Genomic DNA, 13,945 nt, shown 5'->3' with positions numbered 1-13,945 from the left:
AGAGCTGCATGCTACCTGTTTGGGAGACAGTTGATACAGTAGAATGAGCGTGGTCCTGAAGGTCCACGAGATGTGGCCTGAGTCCCCTATGTGTGACTTCTGTGCCCTGGGGTAGGCTGCAGGTTCACTAAGCTTCAGTTTTCCCACCTGTAAAATGGGGGTATTACCCACTTCCCAGTGTTGTTTGGAGGATTTGTTTCCATGTCTACTGTCTGTCTTCTCTGAGTTAGAGCTAAACTTCTTGAGGTCTCTCTTAAATGCTTTATACAGTCAGTCCTTGGAACTGTGTCTGTCTTCTGGTAGATGCTCAGTAGATACTTGTGATTAACTCGGAAATGAAATTACTTGATACATACAAAATACCAGGTCGTCCTATTGATACACGTCCAAGAAGTCAGGAAGGCCTCTGGATAGCTCAGGCATTGCCAACAGAATTATAAATTAGCAAAAATATACTAAACCAGAAATGTTAAATCATTTTTTAAAAATGCTAGGAATGACATATCAAAACACCTGGGAACTAAGGAGCAGAGAAGGGAAATGCAGGAGGCAGGGGCTTTTGTCATCCTTGTAAATGAATAGCCGCAAGCACAGAGCAGGAAAAATCTACTAATGTGACCCTCCTGAAATCTGAGAGCCCACATCATATATAATTTTTTACTCAAAAGCTTTTAACAGACACCACCTACTAAATGTGGGATTCTGCACTCAGAATTGGAAAAGCTCTAAGAGGTTAAGGATGATGTCTCTTTGGGGAACTAGAAGAGTAGAGGGTGTTAACTTTCCTTTTTGAAAACTGCTTCATCCTGGGAAGGCCTATTTTAAAAATTTCGTCAGATCCTGCCAGAGTCCCCCATCCTGGCTCAGCCATCTAAACCTGCAGAAACCACTTTCCAAGTTGTCTTTCAATGTACTGAGCAACAGTCACCTATAAGGCTTTTCACTGCATACAGAAAGCATTAAAGAAAGGTTCAAGTCAGAGCAAAACCTTGCCAACTGACCCTTTTCACACCCTCTCCAGAGCTGACAATGCCATCAAAAGGCTCAGCGTGTTAGAGTAAGGAGGTTAAGAAAGCTCTTCCACCTACATCCTGAGAATTTCAGGCAACACAGTGAGCCAGACCTATCAGATGGGGAATGGCCAGGGCAGGTATTGTAACGATGGTGGTCAAATCCCTAGAGAACTTCGTTCAGAGAGGAGGTTCCGATCTAAGTCATAGGTGAAAAGTCGTTCCCATGCCGTGCATTCTCAGTCAGCCCGGCACCTGAGGCTTTTAACTCACTTTCTAGTTTTAAGCTCCCTACTGAGTGCTGATGTGTCTCATCCCAGAATAATTCCATAGCAGGAAAGAGACCAAGGTGTCCTCATCAGCAGCACCCCTCTGCTTCTGCCTTCTTAGGAGTTGAAGGGGCCATCGTGTGACTCTTAAGTCAGTGCAACTTCCAAGGGAAGAAGGAAGCTTGGGAGTGGCGGGTCTTTGCCCAAATCTTTTAATTAGCATCAGATAAAATAGGTCATAAAAGAGCCTGGATGGCTTAGCCCTGTTGCAGGCTGTGCGCACTAGCTTTTATAATTTGAGAATGTCGACTAAAACTATGACAAAATCTGACAATGACAGTCTCCTTAACCAAGATTGTGCTGCTTAATCCTTAAAAAAGACAGCATGAATTAGTGAACAGATTACAGGTTTCGGAGCCAGAGGAACTGGGTTTGACTCTAAATCAAAGTGTCTGGCCTGAAGTTACCTAAACTCTCTGAACTGCATTTTCCATATTAGTATCTTCGACATCTGTTTTGTGAAGCTAAACCTCCGCTAGACAATCAAATTTATGCTAAGCACTCAAAATAATATATGCTAATTATTATTTTTAAAGCAATCATGAAAAAAATGAAATGTATTTGGGATCTCTAAAAGGTTGGCAACAGCATTTTATTATTCCTTATGAAACAGAATTATTTTAAGCCAATTGGAAAAATCTTTATTCTAATACTGCAAGACATTATTTGAAGTTTATAAATTCAAAACAAAATAGCACTGTACGCAAAGTGTCAGGACAATGCTTATTACTAAGATTTCAAGACCTGCATTTCTTTACCCTCATCCGGTTCCCCTAACAGAACATTTCATAGCAGTTCAAACTTCTAATAGAGAACCATGAGATGATTTAATTTCATGCAACTTCAGTTCTAACCAGTTTTAGTTCCAAGTTTAAGGAGAGGAAGAATAATGCCAACAAGTCCTATAAACATCAACATCTGAAACAGATTCAAATCAGAACTATTTATCCAAGGCTTGCTACAGGCAGGAAGCAAATAAGGTATAGTATCTCCCTGCCAGGAGATGAAAACTATAGTGGGGAATATAACAGGCAGGTTAAACATGGGTTTTGCCATGTCTGCGGCTATTCCATACTCCCTGATCACATGCAGTCAAAATAAGGGGTGGCAATAAGAGATGCCCAGTCTAGACCAGCAGGCCTTCCAATGTTCCTCTGTCCTCTATCTGCAGTCATGCTAGTATTATGGGGCCATCTCATGTGACCTGCGCAAAGAGAAGGCTATGGTTGCTCTAATTCATTTGCTGCGGCTGCTGCTGCTACCTAAAAGGATAAATGAGCACCAGGGCAAAGGAGAGAGAAGGCCTACATGGTTTTTTTCCTGCCCCCCCCCCCATCTTTTTCATCATTTGATGGAAAAAGTGACTTCATTTGAAGAAAAGTGAATCCAAGGGCATAGTGTTCATACTGGCAAGTTGGAAAATGTACTCATTGTTTGTTTCTGTTTGTCATGTTAATTTTTAACACGATGGTATATCGTTAAGAGAGCTTCAGGCATGTAAGAGCTGCCTGGTCTTGTAAATATTAACTTTATTGAATCAAAGCTGTCCTTTCAACCAAGCCCCTAGATCCTAAGAGGCAAGTGGAAATAAATTACACAAAATTCTTGACTGGTCATTTTAAACATATTTTTGGGTAATTTTCTATTGACCCTAAAGAAGTGTTTCTGTAAACTTCTTTTTTTCAAACCACTTTTTTAAAATGAATTCAGCTATTTTGAAAGGAGTGTTAAACCAAAGCAAATTGTACCAACATGATATAATGGGTAGAAACTTACTTTGATCAACACAAGGAAATACAAAGGAAAATGAAAAGCTGTTATTTTACCACCTGAATTAACTATTGTTATATCCAGTTCCCTCCCCCCCCCCAAGCCTAAGTTTAACCATTGACTAAATAAATCCATATTTACTGTCTGTTTGTCCAAGACACTGTGCTAGGCACTTAGGGATACTTCTGTAAAGATGAAATGCTTTCATTTGGGCTTTTTTAAAATGGGAAGATAGAGATGAAATTTATAAAACAGTTAATTTTTAATTTATCATACGTACTATGTGAGGAAGTTATAGAAGGTACCTATGGAGGACCTAATATCCGAACTTCCAATGAATGAAGATTAATAATAAGAAGGGGCTGGGATGCATGAGGACGGTCATAGTTAAATAGCTCAGCAAGGTATCTGCATTAAAACCCTCCGGCATCAGTATTCTTTTACAGCATAGGGCTCATTACCCCATTCCACGAATCTGTTATGTGCCATTTACATACCACTCTCTTCTTTTTTGATATTACAGGTAGAGAATTCAGAAATAACAGTGCGCTTCATTCTTGTGTTCGCAGCCTTAACAACTTGTGAGGTGATTTCTTTAGGATACATTTAAACCCACAGGAATGGACTTGTGCAGTCAAAACATATACGCATTTTTAAAGATGTTTTTTAAAAAAACATATTGCCTAATTCACTCCAGAAAAGATGTGCTAGTTTATACTCCCACCAAAATTGTTTGGGAGAATACATTTCTCCACTAGCTGGAGAACCTTGGTATTATTCCTTCAAATTCTTGCCAATTTGATTGGCAAAGAGGGGGAAAAGCATTTCACTCTTTTTATTTGCATTTCTTTGATTTCTAGTGAAATTCAACATTAAAAATATTTTGAATCAGGGAGCGACACATTAGCCGCTTAGTTTTTCAGGCTCTGAAATATACTAAATCAATGACTAGAAGTAGCAATGAGAGAAGGTGTTCTGATTGCTGTTTTTACTTTGCTACTTTTGGCTTCCTGTAGAAAAGCCTTTTCTATGGAGTGGATGTTTTATGGGACATGGATACACAAAAACTGGATTTTTAGTAGATGAAAAGGATTTCAGGAGTATATAAGAAGTGAGAAACTTTTACTTTAAATGCCACGATCTTTAAAAATTACAGAAGGACTTTACTATTACCCAAATTCCATACCACCTATCAACTTTAATAAAGAAAATACTTTTAGGAACTCCAGTTTAAAATATAGTCTCTACTCAGTCCAAATGTTGCTTATACTATCTCTGTGAATAAATTCTTTCAGTGATAATGTTTTTTTCCTTTATTTTCCCCCAAGGAAAAACTGGTCTACTTCCTGGATTGTTCTTTCGAGTCGAAAAATTGAATTTTACAAAGAATCCAAGCAACAGGCTCTGCCTAATACGGTGGGTAGTTCTCTCTGTGTTTCTATTGCTATCATCTTTACAGAAATACTGTTGAATCAAAAGTTTGGTTTCAGCAAAAATCACACGAAAGCCTCCAAGCTACCACCGTCTGAAAGCAGATGGAGGAAATGGCTCAATAAACTTTTAATCAGATGAAGGGAAAATAGAACTCGGTGTCTGTTTTATTAAGTGGTGCATTTGGAGAATAATCACAAAGGAAGATGAATGGTGAGCAGCTAGCTGGTAATACGAAGGTAACCCCTTAAATTAAGGTGCCATTTATAAATGCTTTATTCTTATTTATGAAATGATCACTAAATGCAGCTACTTGCTCAAATAATGTATTATAAAGTATGTTATAAAATGCATTAGTAATAAATGCTTAACGGATGAGACTATGGGAAGCTGTTTTAAAGAATATTATAAGACGTAAATCGTATTAAACCATGTATGTGCATCTTTAATACATGAATTTAAGTTGTTATCTGGCATGCTATAAAGTGCTCCGCACATTAATAAATAATAATAAACTGTTTATAAATGGCACCTTAATTTAGGGTGCTACCAATGAGGAAACACTCTAAGTTAACAAAGTGATTTTTTATCTTAGTCTAGCTGTGACATTCTCTATATCCAGCTAACCTTTCCGAATATATCTATGACTCCATCTAATGGAGCTAATGCAATTTCTGTATCCTATCGTTATTACAAAGTGAAATTTGTAGGGTGTCTTTATTGTACCTGGAGGAAGGCATCAAATGCGCCCACAGGGATTTGACAGTGATAGTAAGTGGGAGCAATTCTGCGCTAGTTACTGGGGCAATTCAAGCTCCAAACCTTGCTGCCCAAACACCAGCGCGGCCATAGGATGCAGGCGACAGTGGGCAGGCAGATCTGACAGCCTCCTGATTAGGAAGGACTGCAGGCAGGAACCAACCTGCCATACCCCATCGGCCTGACGGGCTGCAGGGAAAGGGGTAGCCTGGCAGGAGTCAAGCACAATGAACTAATTTGTATTTGGCAGGTAATAAAACGATGGAAAGTTCTTTGCTTTCCAGCCACTAGTCGTGTATTCTATGTAATCCTCTTTAAATAGGAAATAGAAAATCATTTGCTAGGAGATGTGTTTTTTTAAAAGAGAAGATTTTAGTAAGAACAAAAGGTAGCATTTGGCTTGCTCCTGATAATTGCAATAGCCTTTATCCCCAAGTGGCTTGCTGATTTTAGAGTCTCGGTGCTGTCCAATTTGTAAACTAATTATGAATAAATTAAAAATATATCTCAGGCCTTTATATTTTTTAATTCAGACTGCCTCAGAAATTTGTTTTAGGGTTTTGTTTTGCTTTTGTTTTTTGGCTACAGTAAGGTTGAGATAATCTTTTTAAGAAAAATAAAGTACCCCTAAGGGCCAGGCACAAAGCTGCTCCTACCCACTGGCAGGTCCTTTGTCTTGCCCAGAATGAGTTCTAAGGGGCAAGGAAGTCAGTAGGGGAGGGAGGGCACTTGCCTGAGCTTGGCGGCTGAGATGATCTTCTTCCTCCTGGGTAAGAAGAATCCCATTGGAGCAGAGTTTATGTGAATGTGCGGGGAAAATGGGAGAGATTTGATTCCAAATTAAAGCATTTGGTTTTTTGTATTATTTTCATCTCCTCGTACCAGAAGATAAAATTATCAGCTGTCTAATTTTATACAAGTGAAAGAAAACTCCCTTTTAAATGACAGGCAAGCCTCGCAAGTCAGCTCACCAGTTCAACCTTCGGGGTTGTTGTAAATTGACAACAGATTTTACGCTTAGAAGAAATTTGTTAACAGGTTTTTTTGTGTGTGTGTTTGTTTTTGTTGTTATTTTTTTGTCTGTCCCCATTTATTACTTCTGGCCCTATTTTCAATGCTCTTTTGGTTTCTCCTGGGCACTCGCTGTCTCCAAAGAGAATTCAGGGCAGGAACTCACTGTGTTTTGTGATAATGGGGAGGAGAATTACGGATCCATGTTTGTACTGCATGAATTGTCTTGCTAGTCAACTTTTTGGATACATTTCTAACCAAGAATTAAAGGCCTAGTGGGATAGCCCACATTTCCCAGCTCCAGTCTCAGAGAAACGATACGATGATTGCCAGGACTTGATTAAAGATGCTGTGGTTTTATTTTGAAAGATGTATGCCCCAGTTTCTGAATTTTTCTTGTACCCCCTTACACATGCCCTGGTATTATTCCTGCGCTTCCTCCAAGGGATCAGTAGAAATTGCCTGAGTGAGAGCTGAATGTGGTTTAAATGAGTAAATGGTGTTTTAATCTTTACAAGAGTGCTCTTTGAATGTTAATGCGATGGTGAGACAAAGCAACAAAGGAGCTAGGAGCAAGCAGGGCTCTGAAGTTCAACAACAGTGAACTCCATTCTAGTTTTGCCCCTTAGGAGCTGACAGTTACCCAGCTTCCTTGAGCTTTGGAATTCTCATCTGTAGAATGGGGAGAGTGTTATCTGCCAGCAGAATTAGTAAGGAATGAAATTATTTAATAAAACAAAAAAGCACATAGTAACCATAAAATACTTATTATATTCTGTTATTATGTACTCTATTAAAATATATAAATATATTTATGATAATATTCTATAGTATATAATCTAGAATATAATTATAACCTATTGTTCCCCTATGTTAATTTTGCAACTGAACTGATTCAGACACGTATGGAAGAGAAACTATATTAATTCAAGTTACAGCAGTATGTATGTCCTCGAAAAAGAGAAATATATACTCATAGGCAGCATAAAATATTGTGCCTGAGCACTGAATAATTCTGAAAATGAAGCCATCCCTCCATTCGGGGCTTTGGATGTGACCTCTTGCATGTCCATACACATTTTCCTCCATTGACTCTTACCCTAAGGCTTTCCCATTTGCTACAGCGTGTCACAAAATGTTGTGCCTGATACCACAGTCCATCTTTGGCAATTTTTCATTCTCAGGGACGTTGCTTCAGTTCATAATCAAGTCACATTTTTATTGAAAGTTGCCTTCCCCTGAAAATAGATACAGACTCACTTCACTGGTATTTTAAATTAGAGATTCTTAAGCTCTGAGTCCTCAGTCACTTATTCAAAGGAAAGGAGGACTGGCCTGCTTTTTTTGTTTTTTGTTTGTTTTTAATAAGAACATTAAAGAGTAACTTACCACCTACTACCACTGTCACTTTCTAACAGAGAAAGGACATTATAAAATACTGATTCTCTTTTATGGAGTCAATGTTGGTTTCCACTTGCCCAAATCTAGGTAGGATAAAACCTCAGCATGAAGGACAGTCTTTAGCAAGACAGGAAACTGTCCCCCTTCTATGTGCACATATGTTGTCTACATTTTGTTGTCCTCAGACCAGAGAAAGGTTGGTGCCGACTGGCCGACCCTCCAGTGAGAGTGTTTGAAAACCACCCGTGTCCCTACATCTGCGTATGCCGGACAATAAAGGAAAGGAGTGTGTTTGCAATCTCTTAGGTTTTTATACATTCTGATTTTTAGCTCACTTTAAAATTTTTAACTATTGTCACTGGAAAATAATACAGAAACCATTTTTAGTAAAATGTATACGACATATACAAATATTTTAAACTATTCATCAAAGTTTTACATAATCATCACCCACGTCAAGATAGAGACCCTGCCCGCCTTCCAGAAGCCCCACACCTTGCCCTTGGTCCCTCTGTGTCATCACAGCCTCTTCCACTGCCACAGAGTTAAATTGTATTTTACTTATTATTTTATTGTCTTTTATTATTTTCCCACCTATATCTATAGCCCTTAAAATATAGTTTACTTTGTCTGGTTTTGAATTTCTATAAATGGACTTAGAGCATATGTTTCTTTTGCTTTTTGCTTTTTTCTCTCAATATGCCTTACTTTTGTTTAATTTCTTTTTTTTATTCTGTATTTTTCTCTACTTCTTTGGTAGTAATACACTTTGTTTCTGTTCTGTTGGTGGCTTACTTCGGATTGCAACATCCATACTTATCAAAGGCTAAAGCTGATCAGATCTTTCACCCACTTCCAAAATATTAGCTTAGAATATCTTTAATCTATTTATCTCCTTCCCAGTGAATATATGCTTTTGCGTCGGTATTTTAATTCTTTTTATTTTTTAACACTACTAGACACTATTTATTCTCTTTTATGGAGTCAGTGTTGGTTTCCATTTGCCCAATATTTACCATGTTCTCTGCAATTTATTTCTTCCTGCGTCTTAGACCTTCCTTCTAGGATCACTTTTCCTTCTGTTTGAAGTATATTCTGAGAAATTCCTGTAGTAAGGGTCTTGTGGGACAATCTGTCTCAGTGTCTGCTTGTTTCTAAATGTCTCAATTTCTTCCTCATTCTGAAAATACGTATTCTCTCTGGATATAGAATTTCAGTGGGCAGTTATTTTCTTTCAGCACATCACATCTATGGTTTTCTCCCTCCCCCCCCCCTCTCTCCCTCGCTTCCTTCTTCCTTCCTTTGAGATTTGATGTTTGCTCTTATTTTCCACTGGGCTCCTTCTCTTTTTTTACTGGACTCGGAGGTAGGAGCCCTCAGAGAGGACAGCCTACGTCTCTTGATGACCTGCCCTGGCGTTTTTCCCTCTGGCCTCCTTCATTCTCTTAGCCCAAAGTTTAGCATATTTTGCAGCCTCTTTACTTTTCTTAGTCTGTGGCTTCTTCAGAGCAGCACGCGTGTGAGCTGCAGGACACGTGGAGTAACAAGAGGCTGAATCCTGGGCGCTTGGTCCAAGGTTCTTACCTTCTGCGCGCAGGGCCTTTCTCACAGCACAGTGGCGAACAGCATCTTCTTTAGAGAGACTGAAACGTTAGCGGGTTCCGCTGGCTCTCTGGGGCCCCAGCTGACGAGGCCCAGTAGTATCCCCGAGACCAGGATTGTCTTTCTCCCCTTCTGTTACTATGGTCAAGTTGAGACCCTGAGACTGGCATCCACAGTGCAACCCCGAGCAGATGGCACCTGCTCCGTCCAGTCCTCCTTGGTCCGTAACAAGGATGCGCCTTAGCAGCAGGAGGGGGACATGCCGTGGGCCAGGACACCTGCTTCACGGGGAAGCCTCGTTTGTCCTTCCCACCACTGATCCGAGCCACATAAGCCTCCCGGGCTTCCCCCAGGGCGTCAGCAGCAACTTCTGTGGCCATAGGCTTCTCATAAAAGCACAAAGTTGGCATTCACTGTCCACTTCACACATTGTTTGCAGGTAGTTTTTATCGCGCGCTCTACTACCAGTCAACGTAAAATGTATAAATACGTTTCCCGCATACAATGTGTTCAATGAGTTTCTGGCAGCCAGTGGCTGGGAAAGAGGTGCAGGTGCTCAGCTTCACCCTGACCCAGTCAACTGTCTTTGAGACGCCACCAGAAAGAGCTCCACTGTTTTCTGTCATCTGTTATTGTGATCAACAAATTACCTGTCCTTCTAACTACTCTTCTCTGGCTGCTCTTAAAATCTTTCATTACTTTGGTTTGTCCACAGTTTCACCATGATGCATCCAGACATCAATTTCTTTTTATTTCCCCTGCCTGGATTGTTGGGACTTTTGAAATTACTTATAACTGTCATTAATATAGTTTAGGAAATTCCCAGATATTATCTTTTCAAATGGAGCTTCTTTTATATCCTTGCACCTATTTTCTTCTAAGCCTTTAGTTAAACGTTTGTTGTTTTCTCACTCTGTCTTCCACCTATTTTACATTCTTCTTTGTTCTATATTTGTTCTACTGAATGGAAACTTCCAAATATTTTCTCTTGATTTATATTCTAATTCTTTAATTCAGTCTCCCTTTGTGATAAAGGTTGTTTTCATTTCAATTATTGTAATTTTCATTTCTAGAAGTTTACTTTTAAAACTTACTTTGTCATTTGTTTTAGTTGTCTCCTGCAGATATTTTGAAGGCTCTCTTTTATTTTGTTAAAATTGAGAGGCAATGTTTTATATTCTATGTCTTGTGATTCTAACATCAGAAGTTTGCATTAGCCTCTTTCTGCGAGTTCTCACTCACGTTGCTTTGTTTCCTTTATGTCCGGTTATCTTTGCCTGTGTGCTAATCATTGCTATCGAAATATCATGGGAGGTTCTCTGAGGCCTGGAATAAATATGTCCTACTCCAGACTGTTTTGCATTTTTCTTAAAGGGTCTGGGAAACTCCCAGTAACTGATTAGCTAAATCTAGGTTAACTGTGTAAAAATCTTAGGTTATGTGTGCAATAGGAGGACTACAGCTGTGTTACAAATACTCAGAGACAGAATTATTCTTTACTATGTCTTTTTCTTCTCTTACATTGCTCATGTACAAAGGTAGTCTTCTTTATAATCCTTTGGGATTGGAGAGAAGCAACACATTTAATATCAGTTCTTCTTTATATTTTCCTAAGACCCCAGGCAGCACCTTTTCTACTATTCTGTGAGGTTATTTGACCAAAGTTTAAAGGTAGAGTTTAAACAGATGCCCTCAGGCAAAGTGCAGTATATTCACTTCTTTTCTCTGGGTTTAGAGTCCCACTTCCAAAAATAATTTCCCTCTCACTTCCCACTGTCTTTTCAGTCTTTTTGTTCTTTTAAGGTAATTTAAAAAAGTTATCCAGCATTTTTCATTGTTTTTAGTTGCAGAGTTTATCCAAATAATATAGTTTCTCATTATAATCTATCTCACTTTCATTTAAATATGCATTTGGTTAATCAAGTTTGTGCTATTTATATAAGCCTTGGTAGGAAAAGGCTTCATAAGAATATGTATTGAAATCCTACAATGAACAGCTTGCTCGTTAGGGCTACATATAAGGCACAGAGATATAATCAGGAATAATCAAGATACCGTCTTTGCTTTATAGCATCCCTGCCAAAAAATAGAGTGAGATGAACGAAGAAACATAGAAGAGGGGTTTTGTTTTGTTTTGTTTCATTTTTTGTTTTTGAGATTTAAGGGAAGGAGTGTTCACATCTGTAAAGATTTGATTTGGGATTTGAAGGATGGTTATAATTTCAATATGAGGAGATGTGTAGGCAGAAAATTCCAGTGGAATAAAAAATATGAACAATGGCATGAAACTGAGAATGGGCAAGATCTATAGGCTAAGGAGAGAAATAAGTTTTTTCCCTGTTTTGTTGGAAAATAAGATAAAAGGGTTGAGAAGAGTGCCATGGGCTGAGATTTTGCTACCAGGGACAAACCTTTAATAAGATGTGTTCAGTCCCCAGACATCTTCACCCTGGAATAATCTATCATAGCTATTCTTTTAACAAATATATACTGAACAGCAGTATGACTTAGGTGTTACATGACTTAAAAGAACCAGGCCTATCACCGGGAAAAGTCAAGAGAAGAAGCCGATTTATCTAGGATCAAGGCTTCACCTCATTTAAACCTAGAGCAAAACTGTTGCTCAAAACCACCTACAGGACTGCTCGTTTCATCTGGTGCTAGAGAAGTCCTAAAGGAGCAAAAGTTGTCAATTTGATGTATCCTCTGAGGCCTTTGCTCACACATCTTGCATTTTTCAGGTACACATACCTTAGTATCAGTGAAATAATTCCAAGGTTCCAGCAATTCCGTTGCAACTTGTCTCCTAATTACTTGCTGTAATTAGCTCCTAAGTAGAGCTTTGTTTGATATGGAGTAGACACTTGACTCGAGCCATAGGACATGGTAGAAAAAATGCATCCCTGGTTAAAAACACACACACAAAAAAAAAACATTGATAGATTGTCTCATGAAGCTCTGTAATTTAGAGCACCCACTTATCTATTCTTTGAACAATTAACAACTCCTAACAGGTGTCACACAATGTGTTTTTAAACCCTAGAGATATCCAGATGAATAATATTATTTCTGCTCTCATGTTCAGTGCTGCACCCTACTAAAATAAACACATGCAAAGTCCATTTCTAGTTTAAGAAATATCTCTTGTCTCCATATCCACCAAAAATCAGACCAAATGTCCCTTATTGTCACCAGTCAACTGTTTTTGTTATATTTATTGCAGAGTGCTCTCAAAAAACTTAGTGTCACTTTTAACATAATTTAAAAAGCATTATAAACATTAAAGGGGATATTGATCACCTGAAATTGTATGGTTTTGAAGTCAGTATGTTCAATATAGAGCTTACATGTTAATTTTATATGTAACTTTTTATTGGCTACTTTTATATTTTTCACTTTAGATGGCACTGCTACTTTTAGTCAGAGGGAAACACTGGCAAATTTTACTTCAAATGATGGAAAACTTTTTCAAGGCATTTAATAAACTATTAAATTTCTCAAACTACTCATTCAGCTATAACCTTTAAAGCAAAATAAAATAAAATAATAAAGAGCAATACCAAAGATCTCATTAAAATAATTTGTTTGCTCTTTTAATATTATTTACTTCCATGCAAGTAATGAGCATAAGCATTAATTAAATAATGCAATACCTCTAGTGCTCATTCGCTGTAGTAGGTCTTTAATAACAAAATGCACTTATTTGTGGGAGCAAAATGATGAGATTTAGCAAAAAGAAGAACGTAGTTTCAATCAGAAAGCTATTCATGAATTGTTGAGTAGTCTGTGCGAAATGAATATGGGATGATTTTATCTTTGTAAAGTGAGTGTTGAGCCCTTACTCAGATCCCTGCTCAAAAAGACCATAAAAATGGAAGGGCAAACGATACATCTACCAACCTTAGCTTAATGAAGGTATTTTAAATCTCTCTTTAATATTTTAATTCTCATCATGATAGTGCTCTGGCAAGTCAGCATGGTTATCATTGGGCAGTTTATTAGAATAGCCATGGATGGCACTATTGTATGGCCTCACCATACATTTAAAAATTAGAAAAAAATAACAGTGGAAAACCTGGAAGATGCTAGGTGGAGATGGAAAACAAGAAAGAAGAAAAGGAAATTGAATTCTAGTATTTTATGAACATAAACTTGGTAAGGAGAAAAATGAAGTAAAGTGATCAATATTACTATAAATGAAGCCATGTTCTCTGGTTATAATTTTCTCAAGATTTGGCCATTAACCACAATAAATTTTGTATCTTATATAATTTTTAATAACCACAAAAATCTATGAAATTGATAGGATGCCTTATAAATGGATAATAGCTTACTGTCCAATAAACCTCACCTTAGGCTCTCTCAGGAAACTATTTTAATTATGAAGCTTGACTCTCTGTAGTTTATCATTTTGGCCAGTGCAATGCATCTGATTGAGAACTTGCATTTCTCTAAGATAAAAGAGGCTTTTACTCCACAGTGCACTTTTTAATTTACTGAATATGTGTATTTAGTCTTTCTTAAAAATTCTCTGCTAAATTGAAATCCACTGGGAAGCAGTATTTCTTATTAGGTGGAAATAGGGGTCTTTAAGTTATACCACCTGGGTAAGGAATCACAGCTTCACATTTT

At 38.0% G+C, this 13,945-nt stretch overlaps 1 protein-coding gene across 1 annotated transcript in view; it reads left to right on the top strand.

Moving 5' to 3' along the window:
- Positions 1–13,945, top strand: part of ARHGAP15 (Rho GTPase activating protein 15) — a 574,327-nt gene that overhangs the window by 92,691 nt on the left and 467,691 nt on the right. The window contains exon 5 of the mRNA XM_016196534.2: positions 4,438–4,525. Within this exon, the coding sequence (XP_016052020.2) occupies positions 4,438–4,525 (88 nt within the window). The remainder of the gene's footprint in view (positions 1–4,437; positions 4,526–13,945) is intronic.

The sequence above is a fragment of the Miniopterus natalensis genome, chromosome 8 (assembly GCF_054644295.1).
Source record: "Miniopterus natalensis isolate mMinNat1 chromosome 8, mMinNat1.hap1, whole genome shotgun sequence".
Taxonomy (NCBI): domain Eukaryota; kingdom Metazoa; phylum Chordata; class Mammalia; order Chiroptera; family Miniopteridae; genus Miniopterus; species Miniopterus natalensis.
This window is presented reverse-complemented; position numbering and strand designations above follow the sequence as displayed.